Source organism: Parus major, chromosome 8, assembly GCF_001522545.3.
Source record: "Parus major isolate Abel chromosome 8, Parus_major1.1, whole genome shotgun sequence".
Taxonomy (NCBI): Eukaryota; Metazoa; Chordata; class Aves; order Passeriformes; family Paridae; genus Parus; species Parus major.
The window spans coordinates 260,006-281,798 of NC_031777.1; the positions used below are offsets into that span (position 1 = coordinate 260,006).

A 21,793-nucleotide genomic window follows, 5' to 3' on the forward strand; every position below is an offset into this window, starting at 1 on the left:
AGAGGACAACCAAGAAACAGACAAAGGAATTAGCTTCAGCTTGTTAAGCAGTTCCCCTTGTAGTGATCCAAAGCTTTGACTCATTCCTCCAGTTTCCCTGCTGGATTCACAAAAGGGCACAGTAGGGAGAACAGCATTTCCCTGCTTCACAGCCTTTGAGAGGCTTTGTTTGCAGCCTGTCAAAGCTCTTTGAGATTCTCAGATGAAATCCTGTAAATAGAATGTATTCATTGACACATACAGATGTTACATCTTTCACCAGTACATTTTGGAGACTGGAAATTGTGTGGAGCAGCTCATTCTTCCCTTTCCGTTCTTACCCCTTCTGGTACCACTTTGATCAAAGCCAATGAGAGGAAAGCCCCACAAAACTGGATGTCTCAGCCTTCAGACATCCTAACCCCAAAAAGCACCAGCTACACAACCAGATCTTCAGCAAAATGAAGATGGAACATATGATGCCTGTGAGATTAGTAAAACCAGAGTACAACAACCTGTAGAGTATGTCTGGCTACACTCTAGAAGGAGAAAGAGTCTGAGGCTACACCTGCATGAAGGTCTCCCCAGCACTGCACTCACTTTGGAGGATGGCAGGATGAGGTGTGTGAGAATGAGGAATCTCTTTGTGCATTCAGACTTCTGTTTCTGCACCAACACCACTCCCACTGACAGAGACAGTGCTACAGACAACAACTGAAACATTTGTTTCTCAGTATTCCCCGAGTTTAACTGATTTTGCACTTTTTGCTTTCACCAGGAAAGCACATTTGTGCTTTTCAGCCAAAGGCCTTCATTGCAGAGCCATATTTACAGACATTAGGTTCTGTCAGCTACAAATGTCTGTTCCAAAACCAGGGCTTTTCTTGGAAGAGGTACAGAAATGCTTGTTCAATCTGGGTCAGAAGTGTTTTTCTAAGATGCTGGTGTAGGACTCCATAACCTCACATCAATTATCTGTATGACCCTCCATGCTTCAGTTACCTGTGTAAATAAATTTGGGGTGCAGTCTCAAGTTAAAAAATATCAGCTCTAAAGCCTTACATAGAGCTCTTATTTTTTTCACTGTGTAACATGTATGTGACCTTTGAAGGCAGCTTCTATTCTTTTTCTTATTATCTTCCTCCTCCCTGCTAGATTTTCCTATTTACCACTGGAGAAACAAACAAGAGCCCTATCAATGGAAGGCAGACAGAGGAAAAAAAAAAGATAAAATTGTTTGAGCCTGATATCCTCCAGAGTCTCTCACTGCCAACAATTTTACACCAGTTACTGTTAAAATGGGTTTCAGTCAATCAGCTGGTTTGCTTCTGCATGGGTCTTGTGACAGCCTGCATCAAGTAATTTATTTTTGAGGTGACAAGTAGATCATTATGGCTCAAGCCTAGAAACAGGAATGGGCTCAGTAACACGAGAAGGACAAATCAATAACATTGATATTTAGATCCCTACACTGTGCATTGCTATTACAAGCCAAGGATATAATCTTCTTCTAGATCACAAGATAATGTAAGAGCCATACAGTCCCTATATGCCAGACCTTGTATTTGAGCTCATGCAGAAGCAATACAAAATAGAAATATTTAATTGCTGCCACCTTTAGAGGTATTAATAGCAAGAAAACAGCAGAAGCATTCATGTGGGTTTAAGTAAGTCATGTAATTGCTGCTCTTCCTGACACACATGAAAGGATATTGAAGGAAGAGGAAAACATAGCCCCCATTTTATCAATTAAATAATATGGAAGTTAAGGTGTAACACTCATAAAATGAACCATGACTGGGAATCAGAGCCAGAGACAAGAAGAGCAGCCATGTGGGCAGAGCCAGATCCCTTCCTGAAGCAGGGAGGCAAGTTGCTGATCTGATTGTGTGTTCTCTAGGTAGGAACAGGAATTACCTTGCTGAGGGTAAGATGCCACTCCAGGCAGCCATCAGCAAATGAGCACCACAACCCTGCAAACACCAAACCCTCCCTCCACACATTACAATCCAAGAGAACAGCAGGACTGCCAGGCTCTCATCTGCAATATCCTTTTGCATCTGCAGACTAAATTATACTGCCTTTTGCTTTATGAGCTTATCACATTGTGAATTCATCTTTAATTTGATGTCCAGTGTCCCCCTGCAGAGTAACACCGTCCACAAAAAGCAATATTGTTGAAAAATTGCGTGACAAGAAATCCATTTGGCTTCACTCTGGATATTACACCTCATTTTTAGTAAATTCACCTGAGAGGTATTGACATATAATCATGGATCCTCTATTTTCAGAAGAAATAAGGGGCTGTCTTGCAAGCTAAATATATAAAAATTAGTTTTATCTAAAGTAACAGAACAGATGGTAGAAGTTCATAAATATTTAAAAGGAGACAGCATAAAAGAGCAAAGGAGTTATTGGGGATAATACACAGGGGAACATATCTGGGAGTGAAAGTTGAAAAGTGAAAGGAAGGGGTAGACTAGAAGTTCTGCATTATAATAACTACTGATGAGGCTATGCAGAGGAAATGCAGTACAAGACACATTTTACAAGTGATTTTGTTTTTAAATATATGCATGCCTATAAAAATTAGACAGTATTTTTAATATACAATGATACATAGGAAAGAAACATGCAGTGGTGATCCACTGCTGAGAAAAATTAAGAAAAACAGATAGATTACTGAGCAGTTAATTAGCTACCTTTTTGTTCACAGCCATGCTGATCTGCCAGCAAGTCCCCAACTCCCAGCCCATACAAAAATAAAAATTAGAAGATAAGTAACAGCCACTTCAGGATGGGAACATTAGAGAGGATGCAGGAAATGAGCAACATGACAGCACAACCAGGAAATAGAGATATTGGTAGGACATGGAAACTGCTGGAAAACACCAGTCCCTCTACAATGAGACAGAAAACAAAAGATACTTACTAGTTGGGTATATACACTTGCTTTAGCTTGCTCTCTGCTTCTGCTGCTTTCAATCGTTTCTTGGAACAGAAAAAAGAAAATGGTTAAAATAAAAAGAGAATAAAAGCCATCTTACCTGAGGCAAGTTGTAAACCTGCAAGGACTTCAGCAGTTATTTACTGAGCAGCTACCACTAAATCTTCTTCCAACAAGAAAATGTTCACTGAAGACAACTGTGGGCATCACATCACTATGTAGCTTTTCAAAAAAGTCAGAGATGCCAAGCTGCTATAAACGAGGCCAAACTTTTAATTCCCATTCATTTCAATTCAAATTCCTTTCTTTAAAAGTTTTTATTTCCCCTGCAGAAGAAAATCTGCCATGTCACTGTCAATTCTCCATGATAACATTCACCAACTGGACATTAAAAGATGCAGCAATGCAACCTCTCCATCACAGCTCCACCAATTCCAAGTTTCAAGTAAGACTTTTGTGTTGATACTCTAAACTCCTGAAGGCTCAGTGCCACAGGATATCTTTCTTTAGACATTAAGAAGGTAAATAATAACTCAATTATTAAGAAGGTCAATTTATAACTCAAACCTTCACCATTTAAACAGTAAGAGAGACACTCTGAGATTCAAGTTCTCTCTTTATTACATTTACAAAACAAATTTAGGGTGAACCTCTGGAGGTCTCTAGTTCAACCTCTGCTCAAAGCTGGCACCAGCTATGTCTGATAAAGCTGTGACAATGTTTTCCAGACAAACCAGCAGCAGGGGGATATTCCAGACAAACAGGCTAGCTTAACATTTTCTATGCAGTAGCCTCAAGGCTACAGTCAAGGAAAATAATTGTAAAGCTGAAGTCAGTATCTTCATAGAAGCAGGAAGCACCAGAAAACATAATAAAATTGAAGAGTGTGTCACTGAGGAGCTGGACAAACATAAAAATTGTTTTTGCAGAGACACCACAGACACAAGCAGAAACAACAAAGTAAATGTTTCCTGTAAGCATAAAGCTTTTATCAGGACAGTTTTAAACAGCAATTTTCCATAGGACACTCCAACAGCTCCTCACCACAGCTCTCTAGACTCTTAAAGAATTCCCCTTTTCCTGCAAGTAAAGTCAAACTATCTTAGAAATCAACCTGGGACATGAACTGCTGCCTGAAAACTGGCCTTGAGAGAAGCCAAACCAAGATCTGGTGGAGAAAATCCTGATCAGTCCTAGAGATGTGCAGGGATTGATAACACACATCTTGCTGCCAATCAGTGATGGAAGTGAAGAGGTTCTGTTCAAACTAAACATTTTCAAACCACCCTAACTGAGCATCTTTATGGAAGAAACAAAAGCACCCAAGGAGAGGCCCCAAGAAGTGCTGTCACAATGGTTCTCCAAGCAGCATCAGAAATCCTCCTCTACCTTCCAGAGAGATGCTACACAAAAAAAACACCCCTTAAAATGCATGCTCAGGTGCCCTTCAGCCCAGGAGCTGGAGCCTGTTCCACACACAGCCTCAGCTGAAAAAGAGGACTTCATGCTCCAGGCACAGACTGCCACATCAGCAGACAAACAGCTCCAGAGCTCATGGTCCCCCCAAGAAATACATGGAAATCCACCACCAGGCACTGAGAAACAGCTTAAAATGCTGCTTGATGAGCAGCACCAGAATCCAATTTCCTTGAGAAAGGAAATTCAGGAAACTTACACTGGTAGGGAACTGTAGTGCTTTTTAAGTTTCTAGATTGTGAGAGGAAAAAGCTGCAGTTTTCTTGACATCATCTCCCAAGGGGACTATCTGGCATCATTATGTTATGACAGTTTTGGAAATGTATGAATGCAAGAGCTTCATCCAGGCACAAAGCATCATCAGCAACTGCAATATTCTCCTGTGCACAACATAAAGCCATTTGCCTTGGGGACGTGGCTAATTCAGGGTATTAAGCAGTATTTTAGTAAACAGGTGATGAATGTTAACCTCACCCCACGGATTTCCTTTGTGACTGATGACATGGAGTTCTTAGCATGAGTTAAGATTTTTCTGGAGCTATTTTCCAGAAGGTACCACAAAGTCCTGGCCAAGAAGAGGCTTTGCACCAAGTACCTGTGGGCAGATAATGAGTTTCCTATTGCCTGACAGTGACTGATCCCAGAAGATAAAAAGAAAGGTGCCTGAAATGTAGTTGTGTACAACTTGAGAATAATCCCTTTCCTGCAAGAGTGCTTTGCTAGGTCCTTTGCCAGTTATTAATTGATCTGTGCCTGAAGCATATTTATGCCATAAATTCTTAATGCTGTCTGATGTAGTTATGAATGTCCTCACCCCCAAGAAAAACCCAGAACATTTGTAACTTTTTCTAGTAGTTTGGTCTAAAAAGAAAATCTTTTTCTGAGTTGTTTATATACACAGATCTTAAGTATATCCTCTTATTTACCTCATCATATTTTCCCCATCTATAAAAGGAAGATATTACCAACTTGTCTCTCCCACAGGGACCAAGGGATTAAAGCACTAAGCACTGTTTATTCAAGTTGGTGCAAACATCTGTCTTTTATATATCCTCTCCCAGATGTGACATGCTATCCACTGAGCTTGAAAGAGTTTTATAATGACATATCAGAGCAAATGTTTGTGGTCATTTTTCTAGAGAGTGAACATTTATAAAGAGGAAATAACAGAAGTAATCCAGGAACACTGTGGGTATTTCAACATCCACAACACAAGAGCTGGGCTGGGGATGCCTCAGACACCCTCCAATGTTAAGCCTTCATTAGTTTATGATAGGAAAGACAAATTACATCTTCTGGCTTCAGAGGAGAACTTTCAGGCTGTTTGTTGGGGTTTTTTTCAAGCCTCTGAGCATACAACAGAGGTCAGGGAGGTGGGACAGAAGAGGGAATTAGTCTGTGGTATATTTGAGAGAAATGCTCCCAGCTGCTGGTGCTCCATCAACACATCTCAGAATGGATGGGTTGTACCTATGGTATCTGGCAGTTTTGGCAGGTGACTGAGTTCCATATTACCACAGGTTCAGCAGGAGGTGTTTGGGGATAAAACATGCCACAAAAGTGGAAAAACCTCTCACTGATGTTTTCTCTACACTTCAGCACACAGGACTTAATGAAGGCTGGTACATTAAGGCATCACTCACAGCTCTGGGCTAGGTACAAAGCAGGCTTGAATGCCTCCACAAAGATGTTTTCTGTCAAACTGAATCAAGACTGACCCAGAGATCCCAACCCCACTGAGTCAAATAGAAGGGCACTTCCACTTTCCATGGCATGTTCTCACCATGCAGACCTTAAGCCAAACTTTCTCTGTCTACTCACTCCTCCTATACTTCTCTAATGGCACTTCCACATAAAAAATAGAACAGTAGAAATTGATAGTATTTGATTTTCCCCTTGAAGTTACCTGCTCCTCAGAAACAAATAAAAATGGGAAAAGTAAATTCAAGCCCTTAACTCTCAGAAAGAATGTGAGTAATTCAGTCATCAGCCACAGTCATGTCCCAATCTTGTCTCAGCCTATGGTAAGTTTAATCTTTTAAAGTTTTCAGGACTTCCTCTAATGATAAGCACAACAGTAGAAGTATTTAGTCTTAAAAAAACCCCACCCTGGAATTCACAACTATGTAAGAACTCAACCTCTGACCAAATGAAAATCCAGGCATAGCCAAACACCACATCAACCCTCAGAGCTCTCAAATCACTGGGAGAAGCCAACAAAGAGCTGTCGATTGGTCAAAGCCATTTCAAACCTTCCTTAATCAGAAACAGACACAGAAAATCTGTCCCAGGAGAAGAACATGTTCAGAGGAGACCCAGGGTACTGAATTTGGAATGTATCACCCTCATTTTGTTCAGGACAGCTCTGAAAGGCTCTTATTGATAGGACAGCTCTTGGGATCACTGTGGACCTGCACTAAACCTCCAGTTCTGTGCTGACATCGTGGCAGGATTAGCCCTTCTAGCAGCTCTGCTCTTGGAGGGTCAGTCCTTCTCGAGATGACTGAGCTCCTGCTTATGCTGCTAATCCCCAAAAGCATGGCTAAAGCCAAATAAAAATTACTGGGTAAGAGATGCAAGTGCATGCTGCAGAAGAAGCCAATTTGCAGACATCTCCACCTCGGTGCCCTACTCCTGAGACAAGGCAGTGCTGCACTCAGCCTGATCTCAGGTACACCAAACATGACTACAAGTTATTGTTCAGTTCTCAGAAGGGCCCTTCTGTCACAGGCAACCCAAAATGTCCCTTCCTCAATGGCAAGAAACAGAAATTGTGATTCAGTATTACAGCAGTGTTTTCTCCTGCCAAGAAAACATCAAGGGAAATACAGAAATCCAGAAGGATGGAAACAGCTCCCAGCTAACTGTTGCTTCTTCATCCAAGAAGGCAATTGGCTGGTGACACAAATCTTCATTCCTATGTTTTGTAACTCACAGGAAGAGACAATTCAAATGCATGTTTAATGTTCATTCAGCCAAAAATTTGACCAGAATAAGCGAGATTATTAATACTTTTATTAAACCCTGTAACATACAGACTTGGAATATAATTTAATCACATTCTTGGAAAGAGGGAATTGGAAGTGCAAAAACTCGAGGTACACACTTTGCATGTCCTTACTTGGGATACTTTCAATATCTTATGTAGAAAAATGCTGTCAGCCTCAGAACCATTTTGTGGTATTAGTCCAAGGGAAGAGTCTGCACAGAATAAACACTATGAAGAAACAGATGGAAAAAATGGCAACAGATGTACTTTGTCAAAGACACTGCACTCATCAAGTAAAATAGAAATGTAATACACCATTTATTTGAACTACAACTTCCTATGCTTTCTCTTTGTGGTTACATATAGATAGCTCTCTCAGGGTTTTTATAAATGCTTCATGGTATTATTTGCTTGTACAAGCTGGGAATTTGAGATGAGGTCTTCAGCTCAGTTCAGAGCTAATTGATGTGGTATCTCTGCTCTGCAACTTCTACCTGCTCAGCTTCTACTGTCCCCTAAGTGCTGAGTCTCTAATTGGAAGTTTTCCCCAAATCCCACTCCCTGGCAAACTCCTGGGCAGCACATTTAAGGTACAGCACAAGCTAGAGTCCAAACCCAGTGCTCAGGAATAGAATAAACCAGTGTAAGAAACCACAGGCTTGTTGTGTTTTTTAATTGCTGCAAAAACAAATAATTAAAGCCTTTACATAATTATCTCCTCTGCAGTTTTGCCTGTGTTAAAACAAACTTTAGGAAAATGGAGAAAGCAATGGGGAAGGGAAAAACATGAGTATTATTCTTCCCCATCATGCCAGCTTCCATCACCATCATGTGTTCCTACCACCCATTTCCTATCTGAGAGGAAAAGTTTCAGTCAAAGAATGAACTTGGGGAAATAGTGGAATCAGGATGATACTAATATTTTTATTTAAAGTGAAATATAATTGATGTAAAAAAAGATTTGTCATGAGGGTAATTCCATGTAATTTCAACAGTGCCCCAACCAGAGAGAAAATGGTAAAAATCACACTACAGCACGTGGTAAACACTGGTCAGTGCCTCAGGCATCTAGTCTTTACCCCAGGCTGAATTTCCAAGGAAACAAGGCAGGACATTGTCTCAATTCCACTTTTTCTAATACTTCAAACAGATGCCTCAGCTTAGGACTGATAATTATAATGAAAAATCCATTCTAAATTTCTCCCTTCTTTTACTCAGTTTTCCTGTTAAATATCAGAAGTAGTTTTCAGCAACTGATACTCTGCCAGACTTTGCATTGTGCTTGCCTTGTTTCAGGGACCAGCCAGCCTTTGTACTGAAACAAGCAGAGACACAAATGATTGTGAACAGTAGTGAGAGGTGATTCTCCAGTATAAGGAGTCTGGGAATTTGAGGCAGTGACATTTCCCAGGTGAACACTTGACTCAGAGCTGACATTGCAGCCTCCTGCATCTGCCCCTGCAGTCATGGGCAGGCAGTGCTGGGCAATCAGGGGCTCTTGTACAGCATCTGCCCCCCAAAAAGTCACTGAAGGTAACACTGACCTTCAACTCCACAGCCAAAAAGCAACTGCTCTGCCTTCCTTCCTCTGCTGAATTCCAAACCAGACATTAGAAAGCTCTGAGCAAACAGGGTAGCAGCAAACATGAGAAGAATGCACTCCTGCCAATTCTGTTTTTATCTACAGAAGGGCTGATGAGTTTAGGGACAAGAGATTGTTCTGATCATAACAGAACTCACCCACTGGAAAGGCTGAACCCCAAGAGGGAGAATAGAGAAACAAAGCTTGGTTTCACAGGCAAGAAAAACAACTTCAGTTAGAATGAGAGAGGTGATTCTGGCTCTCTTACCTGCTGAACGTATCTGTCTGTAGTTTTCCACATATAGTAATATTCTATAATGCTTGTTAAGGACTTCCATGGGAGCTGGGGACACAAAGGAAAAGCAGCATTTACTGAAGGGAGCTGGCACAGTCTCACTGAAATTCACAGGATTCTTCTGACTGACTGCTGCAGCAGAGTCTTGCAACTACTAAACCTCAAAAAAACAGACAGTCTGAATCTACAAAGTGGATTAGATGCACATGGGACCCATATTAAATTACATGCCTTTTCAGAATACTCTGAGCTTTCAGTGTAGAAGTGGAACAGGCTGCAGGTAAATCTTCATGCTGCACTGGCTCACAGCAGTGAGCAGTGATTCCAGAGAGGCACAATGTGAAGGGAGCCCACAGGCTCAGACCCTCTGCTCCAGCAGCAGACTGAAGCAAGAGTCACAACTACAGGATCACAGTTCTGACATGCCTGGCTTCAATAGAGCTGGCCCATTAAAAAAAAACCAAACCAAAACAAACCACCAACAGAACTGTGCCCTGCCAGCTCTGTTCTGCGTGAGCAGCATGAGGATTTCAGCAGGACCACAGAGTGCTGCTGTTTCCAAGTCCCTCTAAGAGATTAGAGCACAGGACAAACAACACTGAAACTACTTGTTTTGTTCCAGAGGAATTGAACAACAGCACAGTGAAACTTGGCTCTCCTTCCAGTGCTCCATTCAATCTGCAGCCTGAGCACCTAGGGTGGTGCTTTGGCCAAACTACAGGACACTTCTGGGACCACACTGTAAAGGTGACTACATTTTCATGTTTCAGAAGGCCCAGTACTTATTCTCCTTCAAACACAAATTAATCTAGAGCATCTTGGCTGTCACAACACTTTCCTGCACCCTCCCTCAGCTGTAGTGGAACAGATGATCCTAAATTAGCGTTTCTAAAGGAAAAGCCATCATCTGTGATTTGAAATTCTGACTGTACACCAGGCTGTCACCAGTGTGAAGTCTGCCTTTCCTCACTTGACATGCTCCAGCTCAAAGCCCCCTTGTTCAACACAATGAAAAACACAGGGGTTTTTTTCCTAGACAAGCTGCAAGCCAGCTCTGTCACCAACCAGAGCCTGTCCCCATGGGGGCCCCATTTATATACTTACAAAATCTTGCTGAATGTCAGTGAAATCTTTTCCATATTTTTCTAGTGCTTCCTCAAAAAGGTTTGCCTCTGAAGCAGACCACTCCTCCATCTCATCTCTGCACAGGACTGGCCCACCTTGTGGCACAAGTGCTGAGATTGCCTTGGAAATGTCATAGACATTTTTGTGCAAAGTGTCCATAGCATGGAACTGTGGGGTTGGAAAGCAGAAAGAAAAATGTAAGGACAAGTAACTGGGGGGAAAATGTTCAACAGTGGAACAGCAATGACAAATTCTGCACTGAGATTTGAAGGTGCAGTATTCTGTACCTAAAAAAAAAGTCAGTAAAAGCTGGTTCCAACCTCACACTGACTGTGGTTTTCAGCATACAAACCTAACAATCCCTTGTGTATCAATTATTCCTATCAGCTCCTCACCAGCACCACCACTGCAGCACTGCTGGTAAGAAAATGCACAGGATAGATCCAGTCACCCCAGGATGGGGCATGGAGACAGAGATCCAAGGGCATTTCCTCACAGACATAGCCATGCACTTTCTTTGTCAAATAATAAACAGAAATTTCAAATAAGGAAAACAAGAGCAGCAAGCCATGTATACATCCCCCCAAAAAAAGGGCAGAAACCTCAACAAAGAGTCAAGTTAAGTCACACATCACAGCCGAGTAGGAAAAAAGAATGACTCTCAGGGGCAATTACTCCTCAGAAAGTCGAGCCATGGCTGTCTGCAACTTGTGATTTACAAGGGTTGAGAACATGCTGCGAGGGAGGAATTGCTATTAGTAAATGAAAGCTTGGCTTTATTTCCCCATTTCTGCAGTTTTAATCAGGATGTTATTTGCCTTTCATCATACCAGCTTTGTGCACGTGCATAATTAACCTACACTGTTCTAGACTAGAATTTGTTCTGCATGTAAGTTTACATTACTCCAGTTATGAGGTGAGGTGTTGATAACAGTCCTCTGGAGACTTCATAAGTTTTATTCAAATTTTTATGAAACTTTCTGTAGCATAAAGGTTCAAGCTTTTTCCCTTTCCTGGATCTACTCAGCAACATTTATGGTTATGAAATGTTAACATATCACTGCTCCTCAGGTACTCTAAACTGGAGCTCATCAAGGAGAACAACATCTACTGACATTTCTTATCTGACCACAAGCTTTTGTCCCAGACATCCTTGGTAAATCTTGCCCAAGGATGGCAGTGACAGCCTGGAGCTGAGGAAGTGATGGAGAATGGCATTCTGGCATTTTAACATCACAGCCAGGCAGACAATAATTTGCATTCTTCTCAAGAGAGCTACTGAGCCCATGCAAGGGATGGGCTGTCAAGCATGTCATCAGAATACTGTAATAAAACTAAGCAAAAAAAAAAAAAATCAAATTTTCTCATAGTATTATCCATGACAGATCATAAGAGGCACAAAGCCAGAAAAAGTTACTTCATCTGTAACTAAAGGATTCCTTTACAAAGGCAGGGTCTGCTTCACAGCAAGCCACAATTACAATCCATCTGCCACTCTCTCTTTGCCAACTGTTAATGCTGAGGTGAGTATTTTGCATCTCTCACGAACTTAAGGTCCCTTAAAATAAATCTTACCAGTGTGATGTCCCTGGAGGCTGCTGCAGCACTCATGTGCAAACTTGGCTGTCTGACAGAACTACTGCAATCCAGGGCTCGGGCAAATGTACCAACAGAGCTGAAAGAAATGAAACCCAGCGTTAACTTTGTGTGCAAATCCAGCATAAATATAAACATCCAGCCAACACTTTCTGAGATGAGCAGACTCCACTTCCCAGCTACGAGATCACATGGTTTGGAGCTCATCCTGAGCCAGAGACCACTCTCTCCAAAGGTGGTTTGTTACTGTGAACACTTTATTTAGTTCATGTGACTGAAGAGCCTTAGGCATGGGAGAGGAAACAGAGAAAGACTCAAGGGTCACCAACAGGGAGTCCTGAGCTCCTCTCTTGTCCCTTATCTCCCAACAGACTTGAGCTGCAACAGGAACAGAGCACAGGCAAGCTTTATGAATGACAGTAGTCTCTTCCTCAATGGCAAGAGCAGTGCTGCACTGCCCAAAGGCACAGAGGCAGATGCCAAGATCAGACACAAAAAATGCAGCAATGTGTTTTTCTAAAAGTTTCAGAAAATTAGAAATGATATTATTTTACAACTTAACATTGTATAATATAGATCATAAAGCCTGCATAACACAGCCCTTCTCAAATACTTCACAACTCATCATTTCTTCACCTTAGACCAGAAGCCCCACACTTATTCCTAAAGAAATAAGTTGGAGAAAGCTGTAACAAATATCAGTTCTCAAAATTCCTACTCCCCTGCCTGCTTGCCACCCCACATGGGTGAAACACTCGTGCTCCTGCACAGTGAACTGGAGCTGAACTCCTCTGAGCAACTACAACAACAAAAAAAGGTGGGTTGGGTTTTTCACCCTCCACTCAGGTCACTTCCCCAAACAGAGAGCACAGAGGAACACACTAGTGCCAAGCAGTGCAGGAGAAGGAAAGGTAAATGTTTGAGCAGTAGTTGTCATCAAACAACGAAGTTTGGCCAAAACCCAAAGCAGCCTCCCCCACCCAAGTGTCTGATTCACACTTCACCCTCTCCCAGCCTCCCAGTCACTATCCCCAGCCCTGCCCCACAACTCCCCCATGCCCAGCTTCAGCTGAGCTGATCCTTCTGTGTGTGTGTGTGAACTTACTATAAACTGGAACTTTGCTGATTGTGAACAGAAGCAATTCCTGCACTCATCTTTACAGTGATTCTCCTCACAGCCTGCACCTCGTGGCACCCTCAAACCCAGTGGGCAGCACTGAACTGCCAGAAAGAACCACTAAAACCAGCTCTGCCACCCAAACCCTGCACAAGGTGCAAACTCCCATCACAAAGCAGCTCCACAGCCACTACACACCAAACCACATGAAAGCTCAAGAGGGGGAAGGGGAGGAAAAAAACAAAAAAAAGAGGTAGGACCAGGGCTGATCTATGAAAACACCACCTAAAACACAGAGAATTTGGAGAGTGTCACCTGTGCACTTTTTCCCCCTAAATTATTCAGTAACCAATTGCTATGGGAGCCTAAAGTTTAATACAGGCTTCTGTTTATAGAAATATCTTGATCAAAGAATTAGGTCAAGAACACTTAATAAAGGAAGATTTAATAAATAAACATTTGATCAAGAAAGATCTCTTTGGGCTTAAATGGAAACAACATCAGTACAGATGTGCAGGGTTTTATTTTATTGTGCCTACCTCTTGGAACCTAGGCATCAGAAAGTATCCTCAGCCTGTCATGAGAATTCTTAGCAAACCATTAATGGATGTTAAAAGTGTCACAGGTTTTGGAAAAGGCAGTAAATGGACAGAGCAAAGAGCTGCCAAGAATTTAATTCACTGAGTCTTCTGCATGCTGACCAAAGTATTCAAAAAACCTCACCAATTACTGGATCACTTTCACATGCAACTTGCTTTGCTTTTATGAAACCAAGCTGTAAATCTGAGGAGCTGATCCTGAAGTCATGCTATTCCCACAAAGGCATGTAAAATGTACCTCATCTTAAAATGCAGCAAGTGAATCAAGCAACCAGAACCAGCACTCATGCTAATAAAATAAAGAAGAACATGGGAAAGTGCTTGGAAGAGTCACAGACATTTACTTCAAAGGAGAGGTGGAATGCTCTTACCGTGCTACCACCAGGAACTGGTCTATCTGCTTGTCTACTAGTGGGTTAAAGGCTTCCCAAACTTTTGTTTCAAGTTTTGACTGATCTCTTCCATCGTCCTCACCTGGTTGAAAAACAAATCAGAAGGATTTAGTATGGCTCTTTTAAAATAGAAGTACTTCCTAGATTATTTTTTTTATCTCACAATAATGTCACTTTTAGCCTATCTCTTACTCTGCCTGACAGACCACTGTGAAAATTTCACTCACTTATTTGTATGTGACAAATTTAGCTTGACAGACACAGCAACACAGCTCATCCAAACTGGGCAATCAGATTTTCACAAACTGCTGTCAGAGGATGTGTCATGGGAAACAGAGTGCATCTTTCTCCCAACTAGACAATTTCTTTTCAGTTTCTTTCCCCAGCTTGTCTGTCTTCCTCCTTTATCTTGCAGCAGCTCCAGGAAAACACACTCCCAGCTGCTCTGAGCAGGGAAAGAGTAGCTGGTTCCCACCTGCTTTTCTAGGGGGGAAACCATGGCATCAGACACTCTAAACCAGAATACCCTGGTAAAATACAGGAGCTCCTGAGCCCTTCTTCTTTCTGCTTCCTTTAAAACATCTGGTGATTATCCTTCTCTGAAGCCCTTTGTTGGCCCACTGAGGGAGCAGGACGCCTTTCAGAGTAGTTCATCCTCACTTAGGAGATTTGCCCAGCTGTTGAATAAATACCAGTTTCACAGACAAATTAAACAAGAGTCCTGACATGCTTTCTTTTGCCTGTTTTAACATGAGACTAGCAGTGTCAGCAGAGCTTCTAAGCAAAGACAGAAGCATCTCATTGCTTCCACATCCTGGCCCTTCCAGATTGGATGCGTTCTTATGGATAAACCTTTCCCTCTGTGTTACACAGGCCTCAGGAAAGAACAATTAGATGCCAACACTCCTCAGTTTTCTCAGTTTTTCCACCCACTTTTGGATCTGTAGGGCAGTGCAGAGACAAATCTAAAGTTAGATACTATCTGATAAATATTCCTGGTTCCTGCTCCTTCTCCCTCATCCTCAGGCCAGTGTCCTCGTGGTCCCTCTGCTCCATGACACGGTGGGGGCAGGCTGAACTCTCAACATGCTCCAGCCAGAAAATTCCTCCTCCTGCCTGTTCTGCAGGTGAGAAGTGCAGGCTGGCAGCCAACAGCAGGATGGGGAGAGGGCTCCAGGGAAAAGGCACCCGGCAGTAATGGGCAAATTGATGAGGGCAGACAGCATTTAATTGGCAGTAATTTGGGAGGGGGCTCTTACAGGGAAGTGAGGCTTGATTAAAAACACAAAAGGCTTTACAGATGTGGTGGAAATCTGTGTTTCCCATGGAAATTCTGAAATCTCTTAATAAAAAGAGTGCAAGCTCTGAGAGAGCCCATTAATTCAATTTATTTCAACAACTTTTATGATTTGGATGGATGCCCATTTAAAGACCCGTTTGCAAGAGAACTAATTGCCTTCAGTGGGCAACAGCCTCAACAAATCCAGCCCTTGCTGCACACATGGCCTGGCAGTGGAAACCATCTCCCACACCTAGGCAGGCCTCACACAGAGAAGTGGCCACATTCACCGTGAACTCTTGACAATTTAAATAAATTACAGGAATTACCCTCTTTTAGTAAGTCTGTTATATCTGCCTGGTATCTGTTTCCAACTCGAATCTCTCCTTTGTCAGCAAGCAGGGTCTTTTGTTGAGGATCATACACTAGTGAATAAAAGAAGAAATCCTAAAAATAAAACAAGAGTAAAAAGGTAAACAGTGTTATTAGCTTTTACTTTCAGCTTTGTGACCATACTACCAAGTTTTTACAGTTTAAGCGTGATTTCATTACCTACATATAGATTTTACAATTGGGTGAACAAAAAGTAAATGAACCACCAGTTTTAAAACCCCCTTAAAGTGCTGCCACTTCCACATTGCAAGTGTTGGCTCTGAACAGCAGCCTCTCTCTCAACACACAAACTGAAGTGAAGAAAGCTCCTCTTGCACATGAGGCAAGGCTCAGAAGGGCCAGGACACAATTTTTAGTCACATCAGCTGTTCCAGAACACAGAATTGCCATATCCCATGCAATTCCCATATTCCAGAGCAGGAGGATTAGATGCCAGTGACCAATCCACACAATTTGAAGCATGACTTCAGAGTGTTACAGCCAGACCAAAGCAACCCCACAGAAGCCTGAAGCTCCAGACAAGCCCTGTGGCCTCTGCTGGGCTTGCTCCAATCTGTCAATGTCTCTCATGCTGCAAGGCCCAAAGCTGGGCAAAAACCTACACAAGTGGTCCCACAAGGGATAAAAAGAGAGGAGATGAACCCCTTCCTTCCACTCCTGCTAATACAGACTGGGATGTGCTCAGCTTTCCTTGTCACAGGGATGCGCTGCTGACCAACTTCTTGCCTGCTGCCATCCAAGCTGAAACCACCACGTTCCTTTCTGCTTGTTATTAGGAGAGGGGCAGCAGATTTGGCAGCAGCAGTAATTAGCTGCAGGTGGCAATCCATTAATTTGTTGCTTTTGTTCAAGTAGATGAGGAAAAGGCTAAAATAGCTGCTTGGCTTCCGCTACCTGGGTGTGTAAAATTAAAGCAAGAAGGCATTCCAGAATGAGAATGTTCTGCCAGGGCAGAGAAAGCAAAGAGCCATTTTTTTTAACTACTTTAAACTGTACAGTTTAAGTAATTAAACTTTTCTGCATGGATAAGTACTTAGCTATAACTATGGAGCAGGTATGCTCCATCACAGCAGAGTGTGCAGTTCTGGGCAGGATTAGAGCTGTGGCAGGACATGGAACAACAGAGCTTTTGTAACCTCTGTCCCCAGCAACGTGGTCACCAGGAAAGAGAATTGTCTGAACAGAAACAGGATGTGCAGTGTGCCATTTTACCACATATCAGGTTTCTGGCTTATTTTTTCACTCCCCTTATTTCTGTGGCACTAGCAGGCATGCTGTTTAAATACATCTCGTTTCATGCTCACCTCATTTTTCCCTTCCCCTATATTTGTATGTGTCAACAGCATGCAACAAAAATTAGGACAAAACCAGCATGAGTTTCAAACCCTGTTCAGCTTTACGAAGAGGTGGCAAAGGAAAAGAGAGTCTCCCAATCTGTCATGCAAAGCCCCAGAAAAAGAAGAATTGCTGTGAGTTTCCACAGTAACAGGGCAAAAATTCTGGAGGAGAACTGAACTTCAAACTGGAAGGGGTGTCTGTAGTTGGGTTTGGGGTCAGAGGATTTGATTGCATCCTAAGCAAATGATACTTTTGAAAAAAATCCTACTCCCACAGGCACCAGGGTCAAGTTACATCAACCTACTGGCAGAAGGCAGCTTCAGAGCCCATGAACACTCATTTATGTTACATCTATGTAAAGAAACCTGCATCTCCTCCTCCCTGACATACTCAAAAGCTCAAGATATTGCAATATTTTGAGAATGCATCACTGTGGAAATAAAAGTCAGGAAAAGCTTTTGTCTCACAGGCTTCCAGGTTATAAATACAATGTTTTATTTGTTCCATCCCCAAAATACCTGACTGCAGGAGGAAGGGTATGCAGTGCAACATTAATGCTTTGAAGGCAGGTTGCCCAGCAAATGTGCAACAAGCTGCAGTGTAACAACACAGTGGGCCCCAAAGAAGACCAGTTCCACAGGCAATTTCTTTAGTCTTTCTTGGCCAGGGAAAGTCATACATTCTGAAGGGGGTTTCTCCCATGGTAATTGACTGTTATAAGTCCTATTGCTTTTCTTTTATTGGTTATCACTATGACTTTTCTCTACAAAATCTCTGTTAGGCTCAGGTTATCCGTTTATGTCTTATACATTTTTGTCTCTAATTAATCAGGTTGAATAAAAGAATGAAAATCCTCTGGTCTCTTCTCCCCATCCAGAGCCTCCTCAGCAGAGGAGAGGTGGAAGTCTGGGGGCCCAGGTGTGGATCCAACAGAGACTGAAAGCCCTAGAGGTCAGTCAATACCACTGCCACCTTCCCTCAGACATGAGAATCATTCCTGCAGGCTGAAAACATTAATACATGTCAGCTTAGTGCCAGTGCAAGCTAAGAAACAAAGCAGATCCTCCTGTGCTCTAAAGCATGTGTGAACTCCTGACCACCACTGCATGATGAGAAGAGTTTTTCACAAGGGTTTCACAAGAGTGATGTGATTCACTGCCCTTCCAAATCCTCCTTTTGTGCTGTCAGAACTGTGTATGGTGGGTTTGCAGCAGTGAGGAAAGAGAGGGGTTTTCTCTTTTCACCGCAAACAACATGTTCAGAAAAAAATTAACATGACCTGGCAAGAGTTAAAACTGAATCATTTCTGCTTCTCTCAACTGTTAGACAGACATATCTGCTCAGAGCTCCCCTACCCACAGCTATAGCCCAGAACCAAAGTCACCAAGAAACTGGAGAAAGAAAACAGGCTCAGAGTGAAAGCACACCACAGAAATAATGGTTACTTCATTGCAGCTTGCAAACTTCCTTTCATGTATTTGATACATTTTAACTAGAGAAGGCTTTATTTTTAGGGGGCTACCAAAAGGAACAGATATGCCAGACATCTGCTCAGCAGGCAAATTCACACAAGCCTCTGGATATAGCCAGGCAGAGCAGGGAAATTGATGGTACATTCAAAATAGTTTCCTGCAGAATAGGGAAATCTAGAGCTTTTGCCATAATTGGCTATGCCCTTCTCTTGATCTCCATGGGAATTAAGTGTCTATAGAAAATTCAGGTTTGCCAGTTGCTTTTCTTTTTTCCCCCCTCTCTTTCTTGCTATTCCTCACTCCTGCTACAAACCCAATTTTACCAGGCACAGTAAAAGAGTCAGTGCTGGTCCCCTTCAGCCTGCTTTCCAAATGTAACAAGGCATCTTCCTGAGGAAGATGACAGAGAGAGGGTGGAGGAGGAGAACAGAGATAACAAAAATGTAATTTTGCTATGCTTACTATCTCCCTAAAAATTTCTGTTTGGATTTTCTGTTTAACCTGCATCCAGGCAGACAGCCTTGGGCTGAAAGCCTACTTTTACTGGTCATAACTTTTAGGAAATCAAATACCAGACTCCCTAGAATTGCTTAGGCTTTCCTGACAGAAGCCATGTTAGGAACTACCCTGAAAGTAAAGGATGGATTAAGAACAGGAGGCATGGGGAAAAAAGAAACAGTTCAAAACAATACCATCCAGTATTAGGAACTCATTGGGCAACATATCTCCTTTTCTTAAACTCTTTACCCTCCACCCAAGCACATTTGTGTTCCTGAGCTTTTAATTTCTTTACCATCTGTCCAAGCTAGTTTGCACCACAGCAAAATGCCATGCTAAGTGACAGGACACATTCAGGGAACTCTCTCATTCTGTGAAATCTCCAAGTGCCTGCTCAGTTCTAAAAATAACCCACATCACTCATCTTGCATTTTGAAAGTTCAAAAGGATGAAAAAACACATTCTCTTTCTGTGCCCACATCTGCAACTGGGCATTGCATGGTTAGAGGAAAGCAAATCCCTTCAGTCTCAGCACACCCACCTGTAACACCAGTGATAATAAAACATGTTAGGAGCAACTGAGAGCAAACACTGCTTAAGAGCTGGATACTAGAAAATCAGAAATCATTTCATTTTGATTAACTTTTGCTTTCCAACTGGCATATCCTGGGCTGGTTACAAGCACTGCTGAATACCACATCCCTTGTTTGATGCTCTGCCACTTGGCAGCCCTCAGCAGAGCCGACATTTTTTGGTTTCACATTCCAAAGAGAAACTCAACTATTTAATCCCTGTGCTTTGTTTAAAATTCTCTTAAACTAAAGTATCAGATTAAAACCAATCTTATGCTTAAATAAATACTGAAAAAAGCTACAAAAGCATTTAAAAAGAAAGCCCAGCTATGAGAGAGACTGCAGTATGCTCCTTGCAAGAAATGGCCTGTTTTCTCCTTTCCTAAGGGCCAGTAATGGCTATCACCCTACTGTTTTTAATTACAAGATTTCCTGTCTTGTATAACATTTCACTGTTTTCAAATGCAAATTATTTGCTTGCAGATGTGTTCAAACAATAATATCCTGAAGTTCTTTGCTAATCTCCACAGTAAATCTCTCACAGGTTGTCAGACTCCAGGACTGTCTAACCCAGCCAGCAGCCAGAGGTCTAGACATAATTAAAGGTATAGAAATACAACTTTTAAAAAATACAACAGTTTTTTAAAATCACAAAGTACCTGGAAAAGTAAAGCCCAATATTTATATTCTGAATGGTGTTTAACTGTGCAAGACAATTCAGTTTCAAGTGTTTGGTTAGAGATACCTTTAAAGAGACAGACTGGGTAAATTTTTGTCAGATGTTATCTGACAAGCAATTTTTCAAGGATTTAAGTGTCAGTGCTGGCATATGAAGGACTCCAGGTAAGTATTTTGACCAGTGAACTCAAAGAAAAGGGAACTAAGCTCCTCAAAAATCTGAGTTGAGATCAAGCTTAAAGCATACTAACATAAATCTGTGTGATTTCAGGATAAAGCAAATACAGAGAAACACAGTTTGCTGTTTGGCTCCCTCCTCTACAATTACTGCATCTCCCAGGGCATCAGCTGGAACTCTCAGCCCTGCCACACTGATGAGCAAGTTGGGTTTTCTTGGTCTGGTCCCCAGATCCACAAAGTTTTATGCACAATGAAGATTGTACAGAGCCTAAAACTTCCCATTGTCAATGCCCAGAACATGCAGAAATTAAAAACTCCTTTTAGAAAACTTGCAAATAGGCACCAAACCTGAATTGTGCCAGAATAAACTGTTCAAGCTTTACAAAGCACAAAATGGTTCCTACCTCCCGTTCCAGGTATGATTTAAGGGATTCTGTCTCATTTAACAGAGTAACGCTGCATTTGCCCCTAAAAAAAGAGAAACATCTCATGAAAGAAACATCTTAAATGCTCGTGTGGTTCACAGGATGGTTTTACTCAAGTTGTACACAGGACTCAATCTTACATAGAAGAGTACTTGGAAAAAGAAACAGTGCTGTATGATTTTTTAATAAAATGGAAGAAAACATTCATTACCTAATGTGTGTGGCTGGCAGAGATTCCAGCTGTCGTGAGAGAAACAACTCACGATGTCGTAGCTGATGCTTCTGTTTTTCTGGTAAATCAACCATCTCTGGATTTTCCATCTCTTCTTCCATTTCTCCTAGTTGTAAAGAGACAACATTGATCAAGAACAAGTATTCACTTTGAGCAAATCAGAATGACCTGCTCCAAAACCTTTGCTAAATAACAAACTTTAATCAGATTTAATGTAACATTTTGGCCAATTGAACAATTATGTAATTAGTACAGATCCTTGAAATGATGCCTGTGAAGAATTTTATTTATTCACCACCATCATCAAACCACCCCAGGCACACACAGGTCACACCAAGCTGAAAGTCACACAAATCTGAGACAGAGAGGGGTTTTTGAGACCATCAGTGCATGAGACTCATCAGGTAGAAGCTGGCACACCAATGAGTGAGGCAAAGTGAAGTCTTTCCTCTTTGCCAGGCACCAGTTACTGCAAACCCTACTCCTCTTTCAGGACATCACATTGTCCCATCCCAGCTTGAACAGCCCTGCAGGAAATGCCCACTGGAATGGGCAGTTTATTAATCAGTGTTATTTTGTACTCTCCCCAGCCACAAGATTATCTGGAATGTAACCAAGAGCCTGAGGCC

General features: G+C 42.0%; 1 protein-coding gene across 1 annotated transcript in view; it reads right to left on the reverse strand.

The window, feature by feature from the left end:
• Positions 1-21,793, reverse strand: part of MTA1 (metastasis associated 1) — a 63,481-nt gene that overhangs the window by 28,502 nt on the left and 13,186 nt on the right. Inside the window, exons 4-11 of the mRNA XM_015635612.2 lie at positions 21,144-21,270; positions 20,912-20,975; positions 15,706-15,823; positions 14,077-14,179; positions 11,969-12,068; positions 10,373-10,561; positions 9,242-9,316; positions 2,912-2,970 (exon numbers count right to left, since the gene is read on the reverse strand). Of these exons, the coding sequence (XP_015491098.1) occupies positions 2,912-2,970; positions 9,242-9,316; positions 10,373-10,561; positions 11,969-12,068; positions 14,077-14,179; positions 15,706-15,823; positions 20,912-20,975; positions 21,144-21,270 (835 nt within the window). The remainder of the gene's footprint in view (positions 1-2,911; positions 2,971-9,241; positions 9,317-10,372; positions 10,562-11,968; positions 12,069-14,076; positions 14,180-15,705; positions 15,824-20,911; positions 20,976-21,143; positions 21,271-21,793) is intronic.